We start from the raw sequence: 22,920 nt of genomic DNA on the forward strand, positions 1-22,920 counted from the left end.
GTTATCCTGCTCTGCCCGGTGTTAGACTAAGAGAGCCTTTGTTTAACCTAAGAAGGGGATTGCAGGAAATTGTTCCATGTGAAAGCTGCAATTTTTCTGTAACGTTTTCGAATTTGCTATGGTGGAAAAGGGAAAACAAACCTTGCCCATCATGAGAACTTCCTCAGTGTCTGCTAAGCTCTTTAATAAGCTTTTTGCATTTCGTTGGGATGTTCAGTGTCAGGGAGCTTTAGTCCGTTTTTCATCTAGGTCACTAAGAATGCAGTCCTGCAGCCTAGGTCTTTCCTTTTCTGCCTCTTGTAGCTAGAGTTTGCACAATTCAGTATCAGCAGTGGATGCCCTGATCTAAAGGAAAGTTCTGGGATAATCTAGCTTAAAAAGTGACACTTGTAGCTAGTTTGCCAGTTCCACTTCATGCACTGAGCTCTCTTTGAGCCTGGTGGTGACTTTGAGCCACTTTCTAGACTGTTGTTTCAGTCTAGTGTACCACAGAATCCCAGACTGGTTTGTGTTGGAAGGGACCTTAAAGCTCCTCCAGCTCCAACCCCTTCCACTAGAGCAGCTTGCTCCAAGCCCCTGTGTCCAGCCTGCCCTTGAACACTGCCAGGGATGGGGCAGCCACAGCTTCTCTGGGCACCCTGTGCCAGCGCCTCAGCACCCTCACAGGGAAGAGCTTCTGCCTAAGAGCTCATCTCAGTCTCCCCTCTGGCAGGTTAAAGCCATTCCCCTTGGCCTGTCCCTCCATCCCTTGTCCCAAGCCCCTCTCCAGGTTTCCTGCAGCCCCTTCAGGCACTGGAGCTGCTCTCAGGTCTCCCCTTCAGGAGCCTTCTCTTCTCCAGGCTGACCCAGCCCAGCTCTCTCAGCCTGGCTCCATGGCAGAGCTGCTCCAGCCCTCGCAGCAGCTCCGTGGCCTCCTCTGGCCTCACTCCAGCAGCTCCATGTCCCTCTTGTGCTGCTGCCCCAGAGCTGGATCAGGGCTGCGGGGGGTTCTCCCCAGAGCACAGCAGAGGGGCAGAATCCCCTCCCTGAGCTGCTGCTCATGCTCTGGGGGTGCAGTCCCGCGCATGGGGGGGGTTCTTGCCTCAAGTGCACACTGACTGGTCATGATGAACAGTGCAGAATAAATGATACAGTTGTTCCAATGATAATATGATAGGAGTTAAGCAGACATGCACATGTTAAAAACTGAGACGTACAGCCTGAAATAGCAGTACGTCTGTCTTGCTTCTCTTTTAAAAGAGTTTGTTCAGCGTTCTGTGAAACCACATCCTTTTGAGACATCTTGGGCTGGGAATGAGAGTTGCTTTCAAAAAAGTGGAGTACATCTCGAGTAGGTATCTCCTTCTTCCAAGACAGTTTCATGGACTTGTTATAGCCCAGGTTTTGGTAGTTAACTGAGAATTGCCAGGGTTCTTGGGTTATATCCTACTTGAATTTTCTGGATGTTTTAGAGATTTCATGTAGGCAGAAACGCTGTGGGTTTGTGGCATGCTGGCTGTCAGATCTTCTGCATGCATGTTTGCAGAAGGCAGTCGTGCATTGTCAAACTAGCTCTAGTTCAAGTGTTATGTTTTCATTGTCAGTAATGCCTCTTCTTTCCCCTTTTAGGCCAGGCTAAACTGCATCTTTATTTTTATAGGTAACTGCACTCAGCACTGGGATTTGTGACTTTATTCTCCTTTTAGCCCACTTACAAATGTGTAACTAGAGAATGTCTCATTGCTGTGCTTGCAATAAAGATCTGCAGTTCTTAAGCAAATAAATACATAAGGGTGTTTTGCAAACTTGGCTTTAGCCTTGCAGATATTTTATCCAATGAGATTAGATTGTAATGTAGCTGCCAAACAGGAAAAATCAAGTTTCCTGGCTTGTACCTGAATTTACTCTTGTGCCCAGGATTGTAGGGGGAAATTGCTGAAGAGTTGCACAGAACAAAGACCACTAGAGGAGGGACTGTCATCACTGGTACTCAGTTGGGTTTTAAATGTTCTTAATGATGTAGGGGGTAACACGTTTTTGACTGCCTGTCATTTTCCCTGTTTTCTGTTCTAATTGCATATCAAACAATAGTCTTGAGTATTTTAGGGCCTTTCTTGTGTATTAATCATATGCAGTAGCATCTGGTCAAACTGAATTATTTTACACTTCTTGCAACACCTTAATTTTTAGGAGCATGACAAGAATAGTGGAGGGTACTTTTATCTCCTCTTCCTGCAGGGACATTTTTGACTGAAACAGGATTGTTTTCTTTTGCTTCTAGATCTTTCAAAGAACAGATTCACTGAAATCCCTCCTGATGTCTGGCTGTTTGCACCACTGGAAACTTTAAATTTGTATCACAACTGCATCAAATCCATTCCAGAATCTATTAAAAACCTGCAAATGCTTACCTACCTTAACATTAGGTGAGTAATGCTGTTTAGTTTTGGGCTTTGTGTAACTTATCTCATTGGAGAGGTGGCATTCAACATTGAGGGTCCTTGTGCTCTCAGTTTTGCTCAGATAGATAAATATTTGCTGCTGTTTGCCTTGGTTTTGGTGGGTTTTGGGTCAGCAGTTGTTGCTTCCTTTGACTGCATTGGGAAATCTCAGTCAGTAAATGATGGTAGCTGAGGATGAGGAGAATTTATGCAGTTTTCTTTGATCTTAACGTTCTGCAGACAGTGTTTAGGAAGCAGCTGTCGTAATGTGCTGTTCTCAGGAGGGTGGATGTCTCTGGCCAGAAGGCCCTCCTCACTTTGCACATTATTTACTTCCGTTGCTGTTCTTAAACTTGGAAAACATATCATTGGATCTTCTCAAAAGAGCAGAAGATGAATATGAGCTGAAAGAACCCTCCCAAAATGAGCAGAGACCCTGCTGTCTGCGGTAGTCCATTTCTTGTATTGACTGTATCAGGTCCTAGACAGTCCTTTCAGGTGAGGGTTATTGAACATGGGAGGTTTGGTTCCAGAATTGATTTTGAAAAAAACCCTAAAAGCTTGTGAATTTATTCTGGAAAAGAAAAAGGTAAAAAGGCAAAACCAGACACAAATCCTGGAATCCTGGGTTGGGAGCGACCTCAGGGATCATCTGGGCAAGCTTTCTTGGCAAAGCATGACCCTGATTAGATGGCCCAACACCCTGTGCAGCCAAATCTTGACAGTGGGCTTAAAGACCAACTGTGTCTTGAAATCTGCAAGTATTAGTACTTAGTGATCGAAGAGTCACAGTCTGTTCTGTGATGGTTCTAAAGAGAATAATACGAGAAAACTAAAACCTTTTCTGAAAGGAACTGGACGTCACTTTCTTCCCAGAGCAGCAACAGTCCATTTCTCTTTAGATGGTGCTGAATACGGTTCTTCTTACAGAAATACAGCAGCAAGCAGTTCTGACTGGGTGTTACGTGGTTCAGGAGTTAACTCTTCCAATCATCATCTGCCACACTGTGCTTTGTCTCCAGTTTTGTGCTGATGTCTCAGGCCTCTTTTCACAGTGCATGGATGTATGGACTGGAGGAGTTGAAGAACAGGCTAAAATACTGGCTTATGAGTTGAAATACATTGTTCCAGAAGAAAACCATATGATCTCAAATTCTAATTTTGGATTCAGATGACTGTAGAAGTGTATTGTGCAATTCGTAGTCAAGCAGGCAGCTCTTTAAAAACCAACCCCCTGAACCAGCAGAGGCCCAGAGGAAACTGAACTGTTGCAGAGAACGACGGTTCCGTTGCCTTCATTGTATAATCAATCACAAAAAAGTTTACTTCGTGGTTTTGCTTCTCATGCTGTCTAACCAAAAGAGCCTGTCATATCTACCTGAAATACAACGTACAAAGAGACTTACCACATACCTACACCCAGAACTTGTTTGCGTTGTTCACTTAGAAAGAACAGAATAAATACAGAGCTCTGCCCAGATTCCAATTACTTTCTTTTGATGCTGTTAAACTTGCAGCCCTTCTTTGAAGCTGAAGCATCAAGACATGAATTTATTTTTGTTGGCTTTGCAGCTCTCCAAGCTGTAGTCATGGAGAAGAATAATGTAAAAAGCTTTTGCATACAAAAACAGTGCTCTGAAAAATATAAACCAGTGAATCTTTGGGGGGTTTCTTAATATAGTGTCAACACAGATGTCAGCACTTAGATGGGGGGTTTTATGGCTTTTTTCTCTTCAAACTAGAACTGACTCTCCACAGTTCTACTTAAAGCAACAGCATTTACTGATTTATATATTTACTTTTATGTCTGAAAGGAATTGCTTTCATACCTCACCTGAACAAGCTGGTTTTCCAGTGGCTTTTTTAAGTGTCCCAGTAGCTCTGTAGAAGAATTGGCTATGTTTCTGGCAGTGGCAGTCTGCAGTTGGTAGTTTTTCCAGTATGGATGTAAATCAAAGTGTCAGTAACTGTTTATTTCTTGTGTGCAAAGCAGACGTATGTGCGTGCAGGTGGAAAATGACGCATATTTTATTTTTATTGGAATTTACCTTTCAGACTGTTGCTCAAGCAAAGTAGTAACTAGATGTTGAGGGCTTTTTGTGGTGGCTCAGGAGTGATGTGACCACATGACATGAGGAGTAGTGGCCTTGTCTCGAGTTCTGGTTTGCTGAGAGCATGACTTTATATTGGTAGAGTGTTGGATCAGGTGCTCCTGCTGAAGGTATGGGAAAGCAGCATAACAGCAGACATCAAACATAATTCCTTGTAACACATTTCTCTGTACACTTTAGTGTTGAATTGAGTTCTAGTACGTACTCAGCAAATGAGGACCTAAAATTCACATATCTGAGAGAATTTTTATCTGGTAAGGAATTCATGATGGAGATTGTAGCTTAAAGTTAGATGAAGTGGGAATAAGGGGAGATTATCTTCTGGACTAGGAGGAAAGTTGTACAATGGGCATTTCAGACTCCGTGTCATGCATACAGAGATTCTAACCTAGCCTTGTGTCTGAATTTTTCTTACTTTCAAGTCGAAATCTTTTATCAACGTTGCCAAAATACCTGTTTGATCTTCCCCTGAAAGTTCTGGTTGTCAGTAACAATAAGCTGGTCTCCATTCCAGAAGAAATTGGGAAGTTGAGAGATCTCATGGAGTTGGTAAGTGCAATTGTGAACCATTCTATTGAGTAACCTGAAATGAGAAGCTGTTTGTTCACCTTGTAATAAAAGAGAAATGAATAATCCTGTAAATGTAGAACTTCAAAATTTAAATTCAGTCCCTGCTTTTTCTTAGTGTTGGAGCTGCAGTTCCAGGTGTACTCTGCTGGACGGTTTCACAAATGGGGTTAAGCACAAACCAGTATGTTGGGTTAACTAAAGCTTAAGGGGTTCATAAATGAAAGAATCTGAAGCACAGTTTTACTGGAGTCCCTCACTTGTGTGTTAAAAAGGGTGAATTTTCCTATTTACCTTCTTCACAGTAATCATCATTCTCTTCATTTTTGGTATGTGTCCCATTCCCCCCTTCTGCTGTTCCTTTATGTTGGTTGGGGTGACTAGAAGGATGTGTGATATTCACAGTTTAGGTGTCTGTACAAACTGATTTTATCCTATGGCATACTAAATTTGTGCTTTAGCCTCCATAACTTTCTCTTTGTCTCTTCCTATTCTGGGCTTTTCTGATCATTACTCTGTGTTAAGCTCATGTTTTGGAGAACTCTGCACAATTATTCACCAACCTGGTGCTTGCACTGTGCCTGATTTCTTATTTATGTGTATTTCTTTGGCCATTGCAAGCAGTGTGCATCCTGTTTCCAGGGTAACTGTGTATACCCTGGAGATTTCATTTAACATGACCTAATTTACAAGTAGTATGAGATTATTGTAGAATCCCAGAGTGGTTTGGGTTGGAAGGGACCTTAAAGCTCCTCCAGTTCCAATCCCTGCCACAGGCAGGGACCCCTTCCACTAGAGCAGCTTGCTCCAAGCCCCTGTGTCCAACCTGCCCTTGAACACTGCCAGGGATGGGGCAGCCACAGCTTCTCTGGGCACCCTGTGCCAGCGCCTCAGCACCTTCTTTATACTCTCTCCACTGTCAGAGGATTTTAATGTACCACTGCTAGTTTTAAAGGAAGTGTGTGTTTTAGGGAGGGAATCCCATCTGAACCTTGACGTGGACAGAGAAGCAGTTGATCTCCAGCAGCTTGGACTTTGGGACATTCACCTATGTGTAGATATCGTGGTTGCCAAAAGCAGATGAGCCTAAGCAGAAGCTCTAGGAGCATGTAGTGGAGGAGGAGGCTGGATGTGGTTGGTTAAGGCCTGGTTTCTATGTACTGACTCAGCTCGCCTTAAAATTATCTCTGTCATTGTTATCTCATCTAGGAAACTAGTCTCTGAAGCAAATTTCATTGAATTGAAAATAAAAAGAGGTTAGAAATGGTCTTCCATCACTGTGATTCTCGACTCAGTCTGGACTACATAGATGTTAAATTAGGCTCAGAAATAGCTGTAGTCTGTGTTCATTTGGTGCAGCTCTGTCACCATCTAGTGCTTGTCAGATAGCTGGTGAGCCTGCTGTTGCTCTTTGTCAGTCTTTAGTTGCATGGGTTGGTTCAAGGTGTTTTTAGGAAAAAGAATCTTCCCAGGAAGAGCAGAATGCAAACCATCTGCCAGCCATGGCACAGGGAGCTGTTAACTGGCGTGGGAGCTACACCAGCAACTCCAGAATCCTGGGCTTCAATCTGAAAACCCATCTTTCATCACTCATTGGTTTAATTGTTTGAATTGAGTTCTTGACGCTTGAGTGAGCAAGAATGAGCAAGATGTGTTGTGGTACTACTAACCTTTGTGGAACAAAGATAAAAGACTTGGGGGTTTTATAGTATGCTTTATAGTAGTTTTGATAACAGTTTTCCTTTTGTTTCATTTCATTTAAGATGTTCAGTTAATTTATTACTATATTTCTCAGGATATTAGCTGCAATGAGCTGCAGGTTCTTCCCCAGCAGATAGGAAAACTGCAGTCACTTAGAGAATTAAACATAAGAAGAAATAATCTCCATATGTTGCCAGATGGTAAGCTGCTCCTCTTCATTTCTTTGATGTAGGTAAATTAGTGTTAAGAAGATCTCTGATTCTGTTTCTGTTTGTCTCCCCCAATGCAGAATTAGGAGACCTTCCCTTGGTAAAGCTGGATTTTTCCTGTAATAAAATTACAGAAATCCCAATTTGTTACAGAAAGTTACGGCACTTACAAGTTATAGTTTTGGATAACAATCCAATGCAGATACCACCAGCACAGGTTAGTATTAAAGCATTTGAGCTCAGAAATTTGCAGTAGAGCTTAAGAAAGAAGCAGCTGTTCTAAGTTAGAGCAATCAGGTTTTCATTTTTTAGCTTTATGTCTCCCAGTGGGAAGTTGTGGGTACAAACTCAGTGTAGGAAGTATTCGCTGGGGTGCAGTTTCAAGAGATGTGCTGTATAATTAACATCTCTTTTGTTCATTTGTTTCCCAACAGATCTGTTTAAAGGGTAAAGTACATATATTTAAATTCCTCAGCATTCAGGCGTGCCTCAGAATAGATAAAAAACCAGATTCTTTGGATCTTCCATCGTTAGGTAAACGAATCCCCTCCCAGCCACTGACAGACAGGTGAGTGGTGCTGTGTTTGTTTTATTTCACTGCAGCATTTGCTATGAAGTGATCTGTTTATTACAGATAATAGCTGTAATTTCGGTACTTCAACTCTTCTTTATTTAGGAGTCATAGTATTTATCTTTCAAGGTTGTGTTACTGGAAGCTTTATTGGCTCATCCAATAGCACTGAGAAATTGCTAAAATACTTGCTTATGACTTGCAAATCAGAACAAAGATGTATTTTCCATTTATTGATTGGAAATCTCAGCTATTTATTTCCCAAACAGATTATAGCAAAGCCAGATGAAAAGTTCCCATAAATGTTCTGAATATAGAGTTAGTGTGGTGGATAGAAAATCTGCCTCCCACATATATATAAATACATTAAGGGAAACAGGCTTAAACATCAGTGAAATACAGTGGCTTTTTTTATTGGATTGGATGAGGTCAAAAAGTGCAGAATATTTCATTTGCCTTCTGTATTGAGCACATCTTGGGTAATGCAGTGGGTGTGCCTTTGTGTTCTCTGTCAGTTTGGTTAGCTGTTGGAAACCATGGGGAGCAGCACTTTCCTTGCAAACTGCATTTTAAGAAAATGGGCAACTTGTGCCTCTCTGTGTTCAAAGCTGAGGGGAAGAGGGAAGTTGTGAAGGAAGCCTACACAGAATCATCTGAACCATCAGAGTTAGTCCATGGTCGTGATCTCAGGCAGCTGTGCAACAGGGAATCAGTCCACAGTGTCTGTATATGGCTTCTGAATCGTAGCATCCCAGCCTGGTTTGTGTTGGAAGGGACCTTAAAGCTCCTCCAGCTCCAGCCCCTGCCACGAGCAGGGACACCTTCCACTAGACCAGCTTGCTCCAAGCCCCTGTGTCCAGCCTGGCCTTGAACACTGCCAGGGATGGGGCAGCCACAGCTTCTCTGGGCACCCTGTGCCAGCGCCTCAGCACCCTCCCAGGGAAGAGCTTCTGCCCAAGAGCTCATCTCAGTCTACCTTCTGGCAGGTGGAAGCCATTCCCCCTTATTCTCTGCTCGTGGAGCATTGAGCAAAAGTTGTATTGGCTGCTGTTGATGAGTATAGAGAATGTGTTTATTAAAGCATGTTCTTTTGAAACTAGTTTCTGTCATTCTTTGTGTGTTTATGTGTGGTTTTTTTTCTTAATGTAGCATGGAGGACTTTTATCCCAATAAAAATCATGGACCAGACTCTGGCATCGGAAGCGATAATGGGGATAAAAGGTTGTCCACAACAGAAGTGAGTGGTTCTTAGTCTTGAATTTGTGAAATTTTGGTTGGTTTGTTTCCTCTCTTTCTCCCTCCTTAGTGTAACAAGGGTCAAAGTAGTTGGAGGCTGTAAGTAAGACAGTACCCAAGGACTTTCCTTAGCCCACTGACCAGGGTGGGTTGGACCTCATTGTTCAAAGTACTGTGTTTCAGTATTAGATTATGTACTGAGTAGTTGCGTGTTATTGCCCAAACTATGATTCATTTAAAGCTCCTTCCCACCTCTTCCCAAAAAACCACCCCCAGAGACATCTCACCTGACATGTTCGTCCTGGGAGCTCTGACTCCTGATAGGGTCAGTTGCACTAGAATTGATGAGTTCTTCAGCAAATCATGTAATGGTTTACTAAGTTCTGTATTAAATGTGACTGTCTTTGCAGCCTTCGGATGATGATACAATCAGCCTCCACTCCCAGGTATCGGAATCAACGAGGGAACAGACATTAAGGAATGACAATCATGCAATAGGAAGTAAACTCGATCCGCAGAAAGGTAATACCTGTTGTGCATGTGTCAGTTTAGGTCACAGAAATACTTCTGGTTTGATAATGCAATACAAGAACATTGCATAAAAGGGTAGGATCATGTGTTAGTGCTGTGTTTTCATCCTTACAGAAAGCAATGTAATAATCACACATAGACAAGGCCAGAAAGAAAATAACATGATTTTTAGCTTTAGGAGAAAGGATTTCATTGTTTTATCTGACCTTCTTCATAAGTCATTATCTCTCTGAGGAATCAAACTTGGTTGAGAGAGCTGTTTAATATTATCTTTTCCATTCTTCATCAATCTTCACTAGACCAGGAGGTGTACGACTACATTGATCCCAACACCGAAGAGGGAGCTGTTCCTGAGCAAGGAGATGTACACACTGGACCACTGCTGTCTTATATTAAGGTAGCATAGTGTGACAAGAAACACTGCTCAGCATCCTTGCTTTTCTTTTCATTCAAGTCTGACTTTATTCTTCATTCTGTGCAAGGAACGGGGAAAACAGCCTGAGAAATCCCAGAAAATAGAACAGAATGAGGACTGGGGTGATGAGAAAAGGTAAACCTTCTTTATCATCTTCTTTGGGAAGCTTTTACTGACCGTGGGAGGTGAGGGTGGTTTTGGTTTCTGGTTGGGCCAAGAGTATCCTGGGGTGCACTGGGAGGCGTGTGGCAGGAGGTTGGTCCTGATGATCTCCAGAGGTCCCTTCCAACCTAATGATTCTGTTTTAAGCTCATTGCATATGAAGGAAAGGAACCTCATAGGGAACACAGAGTGCTCCTTGGACAGAAAATAAGCATGCTGTTGGTGGTTCTCAGTTGTCCAATAATGCAGCCATTTCTGTGTCTGGCTTCACTGAAGTCAGGCAAGTCACTGACATTTAATGTTTCAGACTGCAGAAAGAACAGCTGCTGGCTGAAGATGATGATGAACTCAAAGAAGTGACTGACTTGAGAAAAATAGCAGCTCAGTTACTGCAGCAAGAACAAAAACACAGGTATTGCAGTATTAGGATAACTTGGGTTACAATGAATTTATTCTTTAACGTGCCTTATGCCCAAAAGCTCCTGACACCTCATCATTTTGAGAACATTTTTGTCCAGCTGTTACAGTGACAGATGCTTTCAAGATACCTGTCCTGTGTTTCTTGTTCTAAACCTGTTGTCTAGGGAAGCAGGGATATACCTTCAATGGAGAAGGAAGAGATGAATGTGAAAGTCTCACATTCATGTTGCTGTAGAACAGATGAAAGAAATGAAGAAGTTAACTGTGTAAAATGGAGAGAAGAAATCCCTGGAGTTGTGGGATGTGGACAGGCCAGGGAGGAGGTTCTGCACTGCTGGTTTTCTTGTGAGGTAGTTGAAACGCACATGAAGCCCTTAGAGAAGTTTGTATCCTTCTAGTGTGAATTGCACAGCTTTAAAAATTACTTAAGTCAATAGCAGCAGGGGGATAGACAGGTTTTAGATAGATTTTACTTGTAACTGCATGCAGTGTATTTAAAAATTGCTTGTTCACACTGGGAAGGGAAAAATAACAATGAAATCTTGATACGTTCTTATTACCAAAGAGTATTGCAACGAAGACAAAGAATGCCAGTTTTTCTCATATTAATTTATTAATTGAAATAGAATAAGTGTGTTTTCTTCTATTAGATTTTATGATGGTTATTTATATTGCACGTGTTTTATTAGTTATAGTATTTCCTGGTTATCTGCTAACTTGAAATAGCAAGCCACTCCTCTTCTGAAGTACTGTAATTTAACTTCTAGTCGCCATAGTTGTATCTTAATGCAGTGATCTTGCTAATAGTTCTGCTTTGCTCTTGAATTATTCAGACATGCAGTCGTAGTTAAGTTTTACTTCTCAGTTTAGCATTTATTGGAGTTTGCTTGTGTATCTTTAAGTACAATAGGGCAAAATGACCTCTGCTACAAAATCTATCCCTGATTCTGCATCCCTGCCTTCGTGAATTTGTAACTTCTTGCCATAAACATCAGTAAGAATAATACTTTGAATTTTAGTGAAGCTGCTTCAGTGTGTGTGAAAAATGTGTTCAGTCTGAGTGAACAGAAGTGAGTGTTGTGACATAACTTCTTACTAATCCTGTTTCTGTTCAGTGTGGTTTGGTTTGCTTTTAATATTATGCAGTCTCTTTCCTTTTGCTTGCTCTGCTAATGACTTCCCTGTCCTCTCCCGTCAACCTGTCCTGCTTCCTTCTTCCGTCTGTGGCTTTGGTGTACATGAACTGTGAATACAGACGAAGGCCATTAAGCTATAGAACTTCATTCAGTGAAAAGCTCTTCCAGAGGACAAGGGCGGCAGGACGTGCATCAAGGTATAAAGTGTTTGTAGAGCTTCAGATTGCCACAGTTAAAATGGCCACAAAAGGAGCAGTTTTGGCCGTTTCTTGAACAAAACCAGAATAAAGGGGTTGGCTAAGTTAGCCTGAGCTATTTTGCTATCAAAAATGGATGGCAATGCGTTTATTGTTCTTTGAGCTGAAATACTATTTAAGGATAATATTTAATTAGGCAGCTCTCCAAAGAGCATTTAAGTGAGTCCAAACCTAAAAGCAAAATTTCCTGTACCTTTGGCATGCTTCCTCTTCAGTTATTTTGGTTCTTTAATATACAGTACCTCAAATGTGGAACTCCAGGCAAAAGTGCTTGGGGTTATATATGTATTATTCATTATTTTGATTGAATAGATTTTGGTTTAAAAGTGCCAATATACTTTGATCACAGTTCTGCACATGAAGTCAGTGTCAGTGTGTAATATTGCCTCCAAGAATGCAGAATTACGTATTCTAGTTTCTGTCCAACATGACACTTCCTTGAAAACACTTAATTGTAAGTGGTACTGAGTGGTTTTGTTACCTTTAACACTTCAAACATCCATAATAGTAACTCATAATCTTCTTCCTGTTTGTTCTTCAGTTGTTCTGAATCTGTATGTAAGTTTAGGCTTCACTGTTTACCATTTAGAAATATGGAATTTCCATTGGTTCATTTCTGTATTAGACTTTTCACTTAGTGCTTCACATGTGTTTTTTCCATTTTCCATTTTGCCCTGCATTTCCTTTGCACTTTCAGTGTTTCTTATTCTGCTACTTTCTTACCTGCTCCTGTTGACTGACTTCTTGTGCTCAATCTGTGTATGGTTTCTTGTCTGCTTTAGGTTGATCTTCTGTCATCTGACCTTGGTGAACAGTGGGTCCTTTTGTCTTGAGGGCAGTGTAACTTTACAGAGGTGTGAGATCACCTCAAATAGTATATAGTTAAAGAGGAGACTTCGTTTTGGTTTGAAATACTAAGTTTTACTTAAAATTCAGGACTTGAAATATTTCAAGAAATGGAAACAGTATTGTTTATTTCAGTGGACGCAGGACTGGGCTTGGATTTCATGTGTCCACACAGTTTAATCTGATGGAAAATATCTCCTTTATATTCAAAACTGTTTTTCACAGGAAGTGTTACGCAGTGAAAGTAAACCCTTTTTTCTTAGAATACATGTAAATTACAAAGCTGTTGGAAAAATGTGTGTCTCTTTTTCTTTCCAGGCTTCTTAATCATTCAGTTTCAGTAAGCACAAGGAACAGGCCAAAGCAGCCAGTGGAATCTGAGAAATGGTATTGATATACTTTAATGTGTCACAGCTTTCAGGAGTTGATCAGTTTCTGTATGTACTCTTTGTCGCTGCTGCCATCTTCTGTCGTAGCTCGAGATGAAACAGAAGCTGCCCAACTAATCTGGTTTGGAGCTTCTTTCATCCAGATCAGACAAAATAATAACCAAATCCTGTTCTTTGGAGCCTTTAGGCGGTGATGTAATCTATAAACTAATTATGGCTCTGATTGTGACAGCGGTTCAGGCAACTGAAACATCACTGAATGAATCTTTAGACATGCAGTTCCATTGCAGACGGTCATAGCTCCCCTAGGCAGCAGTCCCATGCAGGTGGGTTAGTTCCTGTGTTACACAAAGTGGTGCTGTAGCTGGCCTTAGGCATCTGCATTTTCCTCCCTGGCAGTCATTTTGTGCTCCTAAGAGCTGTTGGAAAAGTTGCTGGGAGTTCAAAGCCTTCACTGGCCATCAGTGAGGAATCCATGCTCTGCAGGAGATGTGCTTCTGTGCTCTTTCTTTGAATTAATAAAACACCACCAGTACAAAGCAGCCACAAACAGAAATACCCAGGGCCTTGTGTTCAGGAACTTGGGAATTCACTGCTTCCTGTTTCTGACTACATGGGTGAGAGAACTTAGCAAGTTTTCAGCCCTCCCTCCCTCCCTTAAGGAATCCTAGATGAGTTCTTTTAGTCAGTTTGGTCTAGAATTAATCTATTTTATTTGTTAAGCAAAAGAGGGACCATTTGCTGGCAGCCTTCTGTGAGAGCTCCATTTGAACTATGGCTTTTGTGATCTTTTTGCTAGCCCCAGACTTCTAAAATGGATACCTTCAGCAGAATCTCTTATCTGCTTGTGTCCAGACCCATCTCTGGCTGTGAATCTTGGAGACAAAGGCCGTAATGTAGCTAGAGAGCACTGCGGTTGCTAACAGCTCTCTACAGTACAGGTTCACATGAGAAAAGCTTTTACTGGAAGAGAAAAGGACACTGCAGATAGTTCTGTGTGATACATCCTATTTTGGCTACCGTCTCTCGTCTGTGTCTGTGGTTTTAGAGATCCAGCTGCATACATGGCTGGTGGTTAGATGAACCATGCTGCAACTATTATTCCTTTGCATGAAACAAAAAAAACCCCACCCCCAACCATCTCCCCATCCCCTTAATTCTGAGGGGTACACACAGGATATGTTGTTCCAGGTTCTTTGTTGGTTTATTGTACCGATACATAGGAACCCAAATCACATACTGTGTGATGGACATACAAAGAGAGTAGAAAGATTGTCCTATCCCTAAAGAATTTACATGTGCAGAACATGTCATAGTTAATAGATGTATATGTGCTTAAGTATTTTCTGCAGCAGTTCCTGCAGTTCTCAACTGCTTTGCTTACCAAGCTGTTGGATATGATTCAATTTTCTTGTGCCTAACAGCTTTAAATGTAGTGTTATTGGTTTGAGGCAAACAAAGAAAAAGAAGGGAAAGGAATCCAGAGCAGAAGTGGCTGGATGCTTTCCCTTCAGGATTTATTCTGATTGCTCATGGTGCTCATTGCTTGAATGCTCATTGCATTCAATCCCCAGCTGTTAGCTGCCTCATCTACTGCACAGCTTCCAAGCCAGCAGTCAGAACGTGAACGAAATGGTGCTGGAAAGGGGATAGAAGTGAATTCCACACACAAATTCAGGAAGGAAAAATTTAAGTGATGGTAAATCTAAACATTTTTATTTTCCCAAGAACTTCTCGTCATAGAATGGTTAAGGTTCTCTGCAGTTTGTGTTCCAGCTTCACTGTCCCATCTTAAAACAGTTTTCCTTTCCCTATTAGTATAAGCTTCTACTTTACCCTGTAGAGCCAACAGTGTAAAGAAGGAGGTGAGTCTCCCAGATGTTTAATAACAGATGTCTTGTCAGCTTTGATCACAATGTTTCCTTGGTTGCTTTGAGAAGCAGAGCAATGAAGATGTATTAGTAATCTCTAAAGGTCAACATGCTGAAGTAAAAGCTTTATCTGAATCAAGAACTGTAGTGTGGAGCTGTTGTCAGCATGTGGTAAGAGAGAGTGAAATAGGATTTGAGATTTTAGTCAAATGGTCGTACATTTTAGCCACATGGTGACATCCTTTATACAGGCAGCCAAAACCCACTGTAGTGCTGCAGAGAAGCTGCTTTTTAAGTGTGATATTTTAAAGTAACCTGGTCTTAAAATAGACGAGGAGTAAATTTCATAATGTCTCATCTTCATTTTTAGTGTCACAACAGATGAAGTGAATTCCCCAGTGTCCCCATACAGCTGGCAGGTAAATACGCAAATGTGAATGTGGTGGCATTGTATTTGAATGATTGTTATTGCTTTTTGGGGTTGTATTACTGACAGAAAACATTTATACACACAGAGTTATTGTATGTAGGGAATTGTGGTGGAAAATAGAAAACCTTTGAAGAACGTTATGCTTGAAATAATTTGGCTTGTATTTAGCGGAGGCTTTTTGTTCTAAGGGTATATGGTACTTGCCTTTTAATCTCTGAAGTATTTACAATTGCTTTCAAAAGCCTCATACTCTAATAGGAAGGAATAGTTGGAAATGAAGTTTTAGCCTAACGGTCCCTTCAGATTGTCTGCTTTCAGCTCTCATAAAATTAGACATATTCATACATATTCACTGTTATAAGACTAACTCTGCTTTCTCTCTTCAGAGTACATTGCATAATACAGTACAGTGAAAGAGAGATTTCTCTTAGAGCTAGTAGATGTGTATGATCTTTTAGATGAGAACAGCAGAGAGATACTTAAATTGTTGTGTTGTAGTCATGTAGTACATAATAATTGATGTTAATGTCCACGAGGAATAGTTACCTTAAAAATACTTGGGAATTTGTAGCCCCTGGAAAACCAGAAGGATCCAGTGGATGAGCAGCACTGGCCAGAAACCCAGCCAGTGATCTGGCAGAGTGAAGAGAGAAGGAGAAGTAAACAGATCAGGAAAGAATATTTCAAGGTAATGGAGGGGTGTGTGAGTGGGGGGCACTTTAATATGAACCTATATCATTAAGGAAAGGTAAGAAAACCTCAAAGGTTTGTCATACTTTTAATTCTGTATGTAACCTGTGTTTTTTATTTGGCTCTTTGGAGTTAAATAACATATATTCTGTATTTAGGGTAATGCGAGAGTGCAGGAAAATCTTAGTGCTTTAAATAAATGAAAGTAATTTACAGTTTTCTTATGGTAAAGACAGAAACAAATCTTGAGTCATTGCTCCTTCCCCATCCAGTTGGAGGGGTTTTATGCTTATCTTTTATCGTAGCACAAGGGAAATGGATTTTGTGCAGTGTGGTTCTAAGAATGATTTGTGCCTTTGGCAGAATCTTCTCAGTGCATTAGATTGCACTTTAGAGAGGAAAGAAATTCTGTCTGTACTACTTTGCTGCTGTAGTGTGTTCCACTGGTCACCAGAGGTCAGCGCCTGCATGTGGCAAAACAGATCGGAGCTTACCAGCATCAGGTTAAATCTGGTTTGAGGCTTGGTGGAGAAAGGAGAATTATCTGCAGTGGGAAGTTGAGTTAAAATTAAACTTGTCTCTTAAGAAATTAGTTTCTTGGCTCTTTGCCATCAGACATCTTTATGAAATGCTAGGGACCTCAAAAGGAGTTGAGTTCTGGGTAGAACAGTGCATGCCATACACCTCAGAGATACTCTTGTCATTATAGAAACTGTTTATCTTCTTCCTGAAAAGTTGATGGACTTATGTCCTCTTTCCAGGAATTTGGTTGTTTGGGGCTTGTTTTTAATTTCTTTTCTGTAATTTTGCCTTCGAAAAAAGGGAAAAAATTCTAAGTGAGCAGAGTTCAGTCCTCTCTGCTCTGGGGACAGGCTGAGAGAGCTGAGCTGGTTCAGCCTGGAGAAGGCTCCTGGCACACCTTCCAGCTTCCAGTGCCTAATGGGGCTCCAGGAAAGCTGGAGAGGGGCTTGGGACAAGGGCCTGTAGGGACAGGCCAGGGGGAGTGGCTTTAACCTGCCAGACTGAGCTGAGCTCTTAGGCAGAAGCTCTTCCCTGTGAGGGTGCTGAGGCGCTGGCACAGGGTGCCCAGAGAAGCTGTGGCTGCCCCATCCCTGGCAGTGTTCAAGGGCAGGTTGGACACAGGGGCTTGGAGCAAGCTGCTCTAGTGGAAGGTGTCCCTGCCCGTGGCTGGGGGTGGAGCTGGGTGAGTTTTAAGCTCCCTTCCAACACAGTATGTGTCGTACCTGGAGTTCACATTATAAAAGTATTTAGCTTGAAAATGCCTTTAGCTCATCAACATAAGTAAGATTTTGCCTCCCCTAGGAACTAGATGTTCCTGTTCTGTTTTGTTTCCTTTTAGCTCCTTTGATTCTGTAACATGTTTTTTGTTTTTTTCTCAGCAGCTTCACCAGTAATAAGTCACATCTGAGTGCTGTCAAGCCATTAGTTCAAATGAAAACCATAATTCCATTTTAAAGTAATAATTATGTGTGTTTTGCAGTATAAGTCTTCCAGAAAGAGTTCAAGTGGAAATGAAAATGATGAGGTGAGAAGCAGTAACTGCGTAAAACATTTAAGAAAATACTTTATTACTTTTGTCTTTTTCTGAACGCTTACAAGTCATAGACCAGGAGAATGTTGGCTGGAATCCATGCAAACAAACTGCATTCCAGAGCCAGAGCAGCAAAGAGTAATTAAACTCCTTCATTTAAAAAAGCTCATCAAGAAAAGTAGGACATTTACTTGCTTTGGTGATAGGGAAGTTAACTCACCTGTCAAGCAGAGGGGATGTGAAGGTAATGCTCGACACCCTGAACAATGTTTCCTTGACTTACATGTTCTTAGGCTCAGTTGCTGCCAATTTGTTGTATGCTTGACAAGTGTTGCATGTCTCACGTACTGTGTATTTCATAATTCCATGTTTCTTGTGAAATCATTATCTTCATTTTTATAATTTCATCTCTTTGATTTCTTTTTAGCAAGACAGTGATAATACTAATGTGTCCCCACAGTCTCCTGTGTCGTCTGAGGTACAAGTTTGTGGGTTTGTTTTTCATTCAACAAACATTTCTTTGTGTGCATTACTTGTCACCACACAGATGTAAAACTGTTTCCTTTGAAACTGCAATTGGAAATATTTCATCATCATAAAAAAAGTCAAAAATAGAAACTACAGACAGATGGTCCAACTTGGTTTATCTTTGCAGCTGTCTGGTCTCTCCTAGATGGCTTCTTTTTGACCAATGTGTGGAAAGGTGCATTGCTTTGTCTCCGTTATCTTTCCTAATGAAAACAGCTATTAAAGCAAAAATGGAACTGGCACACTGTGCAGGTATCCCCTATGCACTAGCCATCCAGGGGATTTAAAGTGAAACTTGTGAGTTAGTATGTTATATATCACAAGGAGCCCAAAAGTACTGAGTCTTTGGGAGTTTTGTCCCTGATGATTCTGGCTGTTGCCTTTGCGGTACAGCCTTGTGCCCTGGTTGCATCCCTTTTGAAGGGATGTCCATGGGGCTGCACCCACTGAGCTCTGACAAAGCACACCAAAGATTGTTCATGTTTCCACCTTATGTCAATAAGGAGCCTGAGGGGGCAGAATTGAGAACATCTCATCTGGAATGTGTGGAAACAATGAGATCTCCTGTGCATACCAAATCACTGAGTGCATATTTTGTTTTAGATGGTGAAATGAGAAAAACCTGATCTTCATAACTGAAAGTAAACATTTCCTAAGAAATATTTTGATACCAAGTGTTGGGAGGATACTTGCATTTGCTTTCAGCTGGCTTAAAACGCCGTTCACGGAATGGTTTGCAGTAGTTTGAAATGGGTTAGAGTAGATTTTAGTTAATCTGGTGCTGCTTTTCTTCTCACTAAGGCAACTTTTATCTCCATGTAGCGAGCTTACTTTCATTCCTCTTTTATACTGTCCCCTTCAAAAGAGGGCATTGCCCTTAAGTAGAAGGACATTTTTCTTAGGCAAGAATAATTTAAACACTGTCTTGATGGAACAAGAGTTCTTTTAATGACTGGAAGAAAATTGACTTTATCTCTTTTAACAGGATTATGAAAGGACAGATAGTAACACTCATGGTCCATTTGGTCTCAAACCAAGGTCAGGTAAGCTGCAGTTCTCTACCACAGCATTATAAAAACAGTTGTTCATTTCCTGGGCTGACACAGGTGGTAAGGGTGGTGGATGTGGGAGTGTGAATGACTGTGAGGAGATGCCCCAGTGCAGCAGTCTATTCTGTGTACTTACCATGAGCATGGTGCTGGCAAGGACAGAGGCAGCTGCTTGCAAACACACTGACTGTGCATACTTAGTCACTGCAAAGAGCAGGGCAACAGCTCATTCTTGAGACCTGATGGCTGAGCTGGGAGGGTTTCAAGAGAAGCAGATTTTTGTCTGTCCTATGAAAGGGTGCTTTGAGCAGAGCTTTTCCAGGAGTTTCATGGCTTAGTGCTTTGTTGCACACTGACTCTTCCAGGACTCTGACATGCCCTCGTAAGAGAGCTGTATTGTCTAAAGCAGACCTTCAGTCCCCTGAAATCTAGGTAGATAAAATACTTTTTTTTCAGTTACCATCTTCTTTTGTTTGCAAGTGTGTGTGAATACTGGAAGAGCCCCTGTGCAATCTTGTTTACTGTTAATACCACTCTTCCCTGTTTTTAAGGGAACAGTCTTCATGCAAATTCATTAAGGAAGAATTAGCTCAACTCCTCAGTTTAGTTTAATTCAGTGAAATAATCTCCTTACTAGGAGCCTGTGAGCCCTCAGCAGCAGAGTATGCCTGGCTGAGGTGATGCAAAGGGCTTCTTCAAGACCCTTAAGTCCCTTGAGCTTTGTAAGCAGTTGTATGAAACTTCAGTGCCAGGGGTAGTCAGGGTAGTTGTATGTCCCAGGACATGCGTGGCTGGGATCTAGAGGCTTCTGAGTTATGTACAGAAGAGGTTTTATTTACTAATGTGCTATAAAATAATAGCTTTGTCATTTGAAGGCTTTCTGCCTGTGAAGAATGTAAAGGGAATGTAATAATTTAACACACCTTTTTAAAGAACTCTTGGACTTCTAGATGAGACATTTTATATTTTCAGATAAATTCTTAAGAAGCAATCACTATATCTTTGCATCTGCACACTTACCATGTTGACTGCTACTGCTGAACCCAGGACACATGTATCTGTGTGTGTATATATATATATATGTATATTTTAAATCTCTCAATGTAAGTTGTATTAGAGAACTCTGTCCCTTTTTTTAGTCTCCATAAAGAATTCAAACTTGATTAAAAGTCAAACACAATGAAAATACTTTCAAAGCTAATTTCAAGGTAAACTTGGAAAATGTGCAGATGGAGCTGTAGATCTCAAACAGGTATTTCAATGTTGAAGTCAGTTCTGTCTCCATATTTTCCAGTTATCCATTTGCACTTAAAGATGATCTCTGTATTTTATTTGAAAGAGAAATTTCATAGACAGCACTTTTTGCATCAGGATACTTCAATATATTTGTTCCAAAAAGGCCTGCAGCTTTTCCCCATTTTTACACTTGGTGTGAGACTTTTGGTCATTAGTGTTTTAAATCTGACTTCTGAAAACTAACTTCACTAATGTTCGACAGCTTTCAGCCGTGCATCGCGCCAGGACTATGGAGCTGTGGATCCTGGATTCACAATGAGGAGGAAAATGGAACATTTAAGGGAAGAAAGGGAACAAATAAGACAGCTTCGCAATGTAAGTACCATTATGTACTGTATGGGTGCATGTAACAGGCTACATTGGCACTGGTTTTGATTCCGTTAAAACGCCAGCCAGGACCTGTATGTGTTGTAGCTGAAAAATGAAGTGAAATGAAAATCCTTAATTTTTAGGTTTCTGAGGTTTTAGGTTTTGCTAGGGAGAGAGATGACCAGGCTGCTTGTGTTTGCTGCTGTTTGACCTGAGATTTGAAAAAAGATGGTCATAGTCATAGCAAAATGCTTTTTGAGTGTAGAAAGTTGCTGCAAGTTATACAGTACTGAATGGGATCTAAATTTCAGACTTCCAGTAAGTTGTTTTCTGTCTATTTCTGTTCTCAAGATATGGAACAGTTATAGCTAACTATAAATCAGTTAAGCTCTGCTTTCCAAGGCAGGAGGAATTTGGGGTGTGACTTTGCTGAAGGCTGTTTGTCGTGTCTGGTTCACTTCCTGAGCAGTCGAGGCTTGTTGCTGCGGTGGGAAAAATCAGTTCCCACTTCTGTTTTGCAACACAAGTGTGGGCACTTCTTGGCCACCCTTTTCTCAGCTATTTCACTGTCACCTGCACGAGAGAAGTACCCATACTCAAAGTGGTTGTGTTCCTCTATTTTATTCTTTTTCTCCTAATAAAGCTGTGTGTGATTTCACCCCAAAGATTATGCACACTAACAGTCAGTGAGGTGTTCAGCCTGACATTTCTGTCCTTAAATTCTGTGCTTCCCTATTCTGAGTAGTGAGTTCATGGAATGGCTTTGAGAGCTGTGTATCACAGTAGTTGTTGCCTCAATGTCTTTCTCAATGTATGTGGCTGTGTCATTTAAAAAAAACAACAAACCAAGCAAGCAAGCAAAGGGAATATGAGGTTTATGCTAAAGAGGAAAGGATATTTGTATGAAATGCGAATTATCTGCATTTACTTCACTTTAGTATTAAAATATCCCTTTGAAACAGAATGCTTTAAAATCAAAAGTTACTTTCAACATTAAGCTAACTTATTTATGGACTTTTTAATAGAATCTTGAATCCAGGTTAAAAGTAATTTTGCCAGATGACATTGGAGCAGCGTTGATGGATGGAGTAGTTCTTTGCCATTTAGCCAATCACATAAGGCCACGTTCTGTTGCCAGCATCCACGTACCATCGCCAGCAGTGGTAAGTGGTTTATCTCACTTCTGCTGCATCCTAACTGAAAACAAGCTTTTGAAGTTCAATACTAAAGCATCATGAATCATGTTGACCATGTTAACTGGCTGCATTCCTCACTTCAATTTTTCTGCAGGAAGCACTAAACAGAGGCTCAGAAGTTTTCTTTAAGAGCTCATTTCACAAACTGGGTCTTCACAGAACTTGTGTTTTAGCAATTGTAACTGTATTTGCATCGGAAATGACTGATGATCTACCGTCCTGTCTTTACAGCCTAAGCTCAGTATGGCAAAATGCCGAAGAAACGTTGAGAACTTTCTTGATGCTTGTAAAAAGCTGGGCGTATCACAGGTATGCTGTTTGCTTTATTGACTTACTAATGACCACAAGTATGTCAGCCAATACTGAAGTTTGAAGGGTTTGAATGGCTTAATTCAGTTAGCAATAGTGACTATAAAACTGACCAGAATTTGAAGGTATGAAAGCAAGTCCCATTTCTAACCTGTGGCATGAACTTGAGGAAACTACTTGATGGGTTTCTAGTTTGTTCCTTATAGTAAAAATGATACTGACCTAAATTATCTGAACAGAGGAACCAATGAGAGAGGGTAATGTTGTAATATTTGAAAGCCTTGAGTTTAGCAACTCATTTTGTGAATTTCTGTCTGCCTAGAAGAATCCTGCAATTACAGAACTGCTTAGCTGTCGTCCTCAGCAGAGCTGTAGTTGCAGCCCATTATTCATGCTTCTATTGCCCAAGTTTATCCTTTTCCTGTATGGGGGGTGGAGGGGGAAACCCCTCAAGTTCAAACCATTTCCTGCATATTGGGAGAGGCAAAAAAACTGTTGACTTGTTTTAGTGGAACAGAAAAATTTGTTAATGGATTGAGAAGCCTGGGATACTGCTCTGCCCCAGCTTCTGTCTAGTGTGGAGCCACAGGCAATTCAAAAGACAGAGATGCTAAGATTTACCTCATGAATCATAATAACAGCGGCTAGCACTTGGAAAAGTTGTCCAGTTTGCCATCTTTCAGTTTGAAATTCCAGCACTTGATTGGTGAATGGCTAAT

At 41.1% G+C, this 22,920-nt stretch overlaps 1 protein-coding gene across 4 annotated transcripts in view; it reads left to right on the forward strand.

Moving 5' to 3' along the window:
- LRCH2 (leucine rich repeats and calponin homology domain containing 2) overlaps positions 1 to 22,920 on the forward strand; it is a 35,124-nt gene that overhangs the window by 9,557 nt on the left and 2,647 nt on the right. Inside the window, exons 2-21 of one of the 4 annotated variants that reach the window (XM_057404957.1) lie at positions 2,261 to 2,405; positions 4,954 to 5,080; positions 6,894 to 6,999; positions 7,089 to 7,225; positions 7,443 to 7,576; positions 8,729 to 8,816; positions 9,226 to 9,337; positions 9,646 to 9,743; positions 9,829 to 9,896; positions 10,231 to 10,335; positions 11,599 to 11,676; positions 12,901 to 12,969; positions 15,213 to 15,261; positions 15,844 to 15,960; positions 17,464 to 17,508; positions 17,942 to 17,992; positions 19,028 to 19,085; positions 20,590 to 20,702; positions 21,722 to 21,859; positions 22,124 to 22,201. In XM_057404957.1, the coding sequence (XP_057260940.1) occupies positions 2,261 to 2,405; positions 4,954 to 5,080; positions 6,894 to 6,999; positions 7,089 to 7,225; positions 7,443 to 7,576; positions 8,729 to 8,816; positions 9,226 to 9,337; positions 9,646 to 9,743; positions 9,829 to 9,896; positions 10,231 to 10,335; positions 11,599 to 11,676; positions 12,901 to 12,969; positions 15,213 to 15,261; positions 15,844 to 15,960; positions 17,464 to 17,508; positions 17,942 to 17,992; positions 19,028 to 19,085; positions 20,590 to 20,702; positions 21,722 to 21,859; positions 22,124 to 22,201 (1,916 nt within the window). The remainder of the gene's footprint in view (positions 1 to 2,260; positions 2,406 to 4,953; positions 5,081 to 6,893; positions 7,000 to 7,088; positions 7,226 to 7,442; positions 7,577 to 8,728; positions 8,817 to 9,225; positions 9,338 to 9,645; positions 9,744 to 9,828; positions 9,897 to 10,230; positions 10,336 to 11,598; positions 11,677 to 12,900; positions 12,970 to 15,212; positions 15,262 to 15,843; positions 15,961 to 17,463; positions 17,509 to 17,941; positions 17,993 to 19,027; positions 19,086 to 20,589; positions 20,703 to 21,721; positions 21,860 to 22,123; positions 22,202 to 22,920) is intronic. The other 3 variants (XM_057404958.1, XM_057404960.1, XM_057404961.1) reach the window with 3 other exon arrangements.

Source organism: Pezoporus wallicus, unplaced genomic scaffold (assembly GCF_028554395.1).
Source record: "Pezoporus wallicus isolate ANWC-B61680 ecotype Strahan unplaced genomic scaffold, APGP_CSIRO_Pwel_v1 contig_6217, whole genome shotgun sequence".
In the NCBI taxonomy this organism is placed as follows: Eukaryota; Metazoa; Chordata; class Aves; order Psittaciformes; family Psittacidae; genus Pezoporus; species Pezoporus wallicus.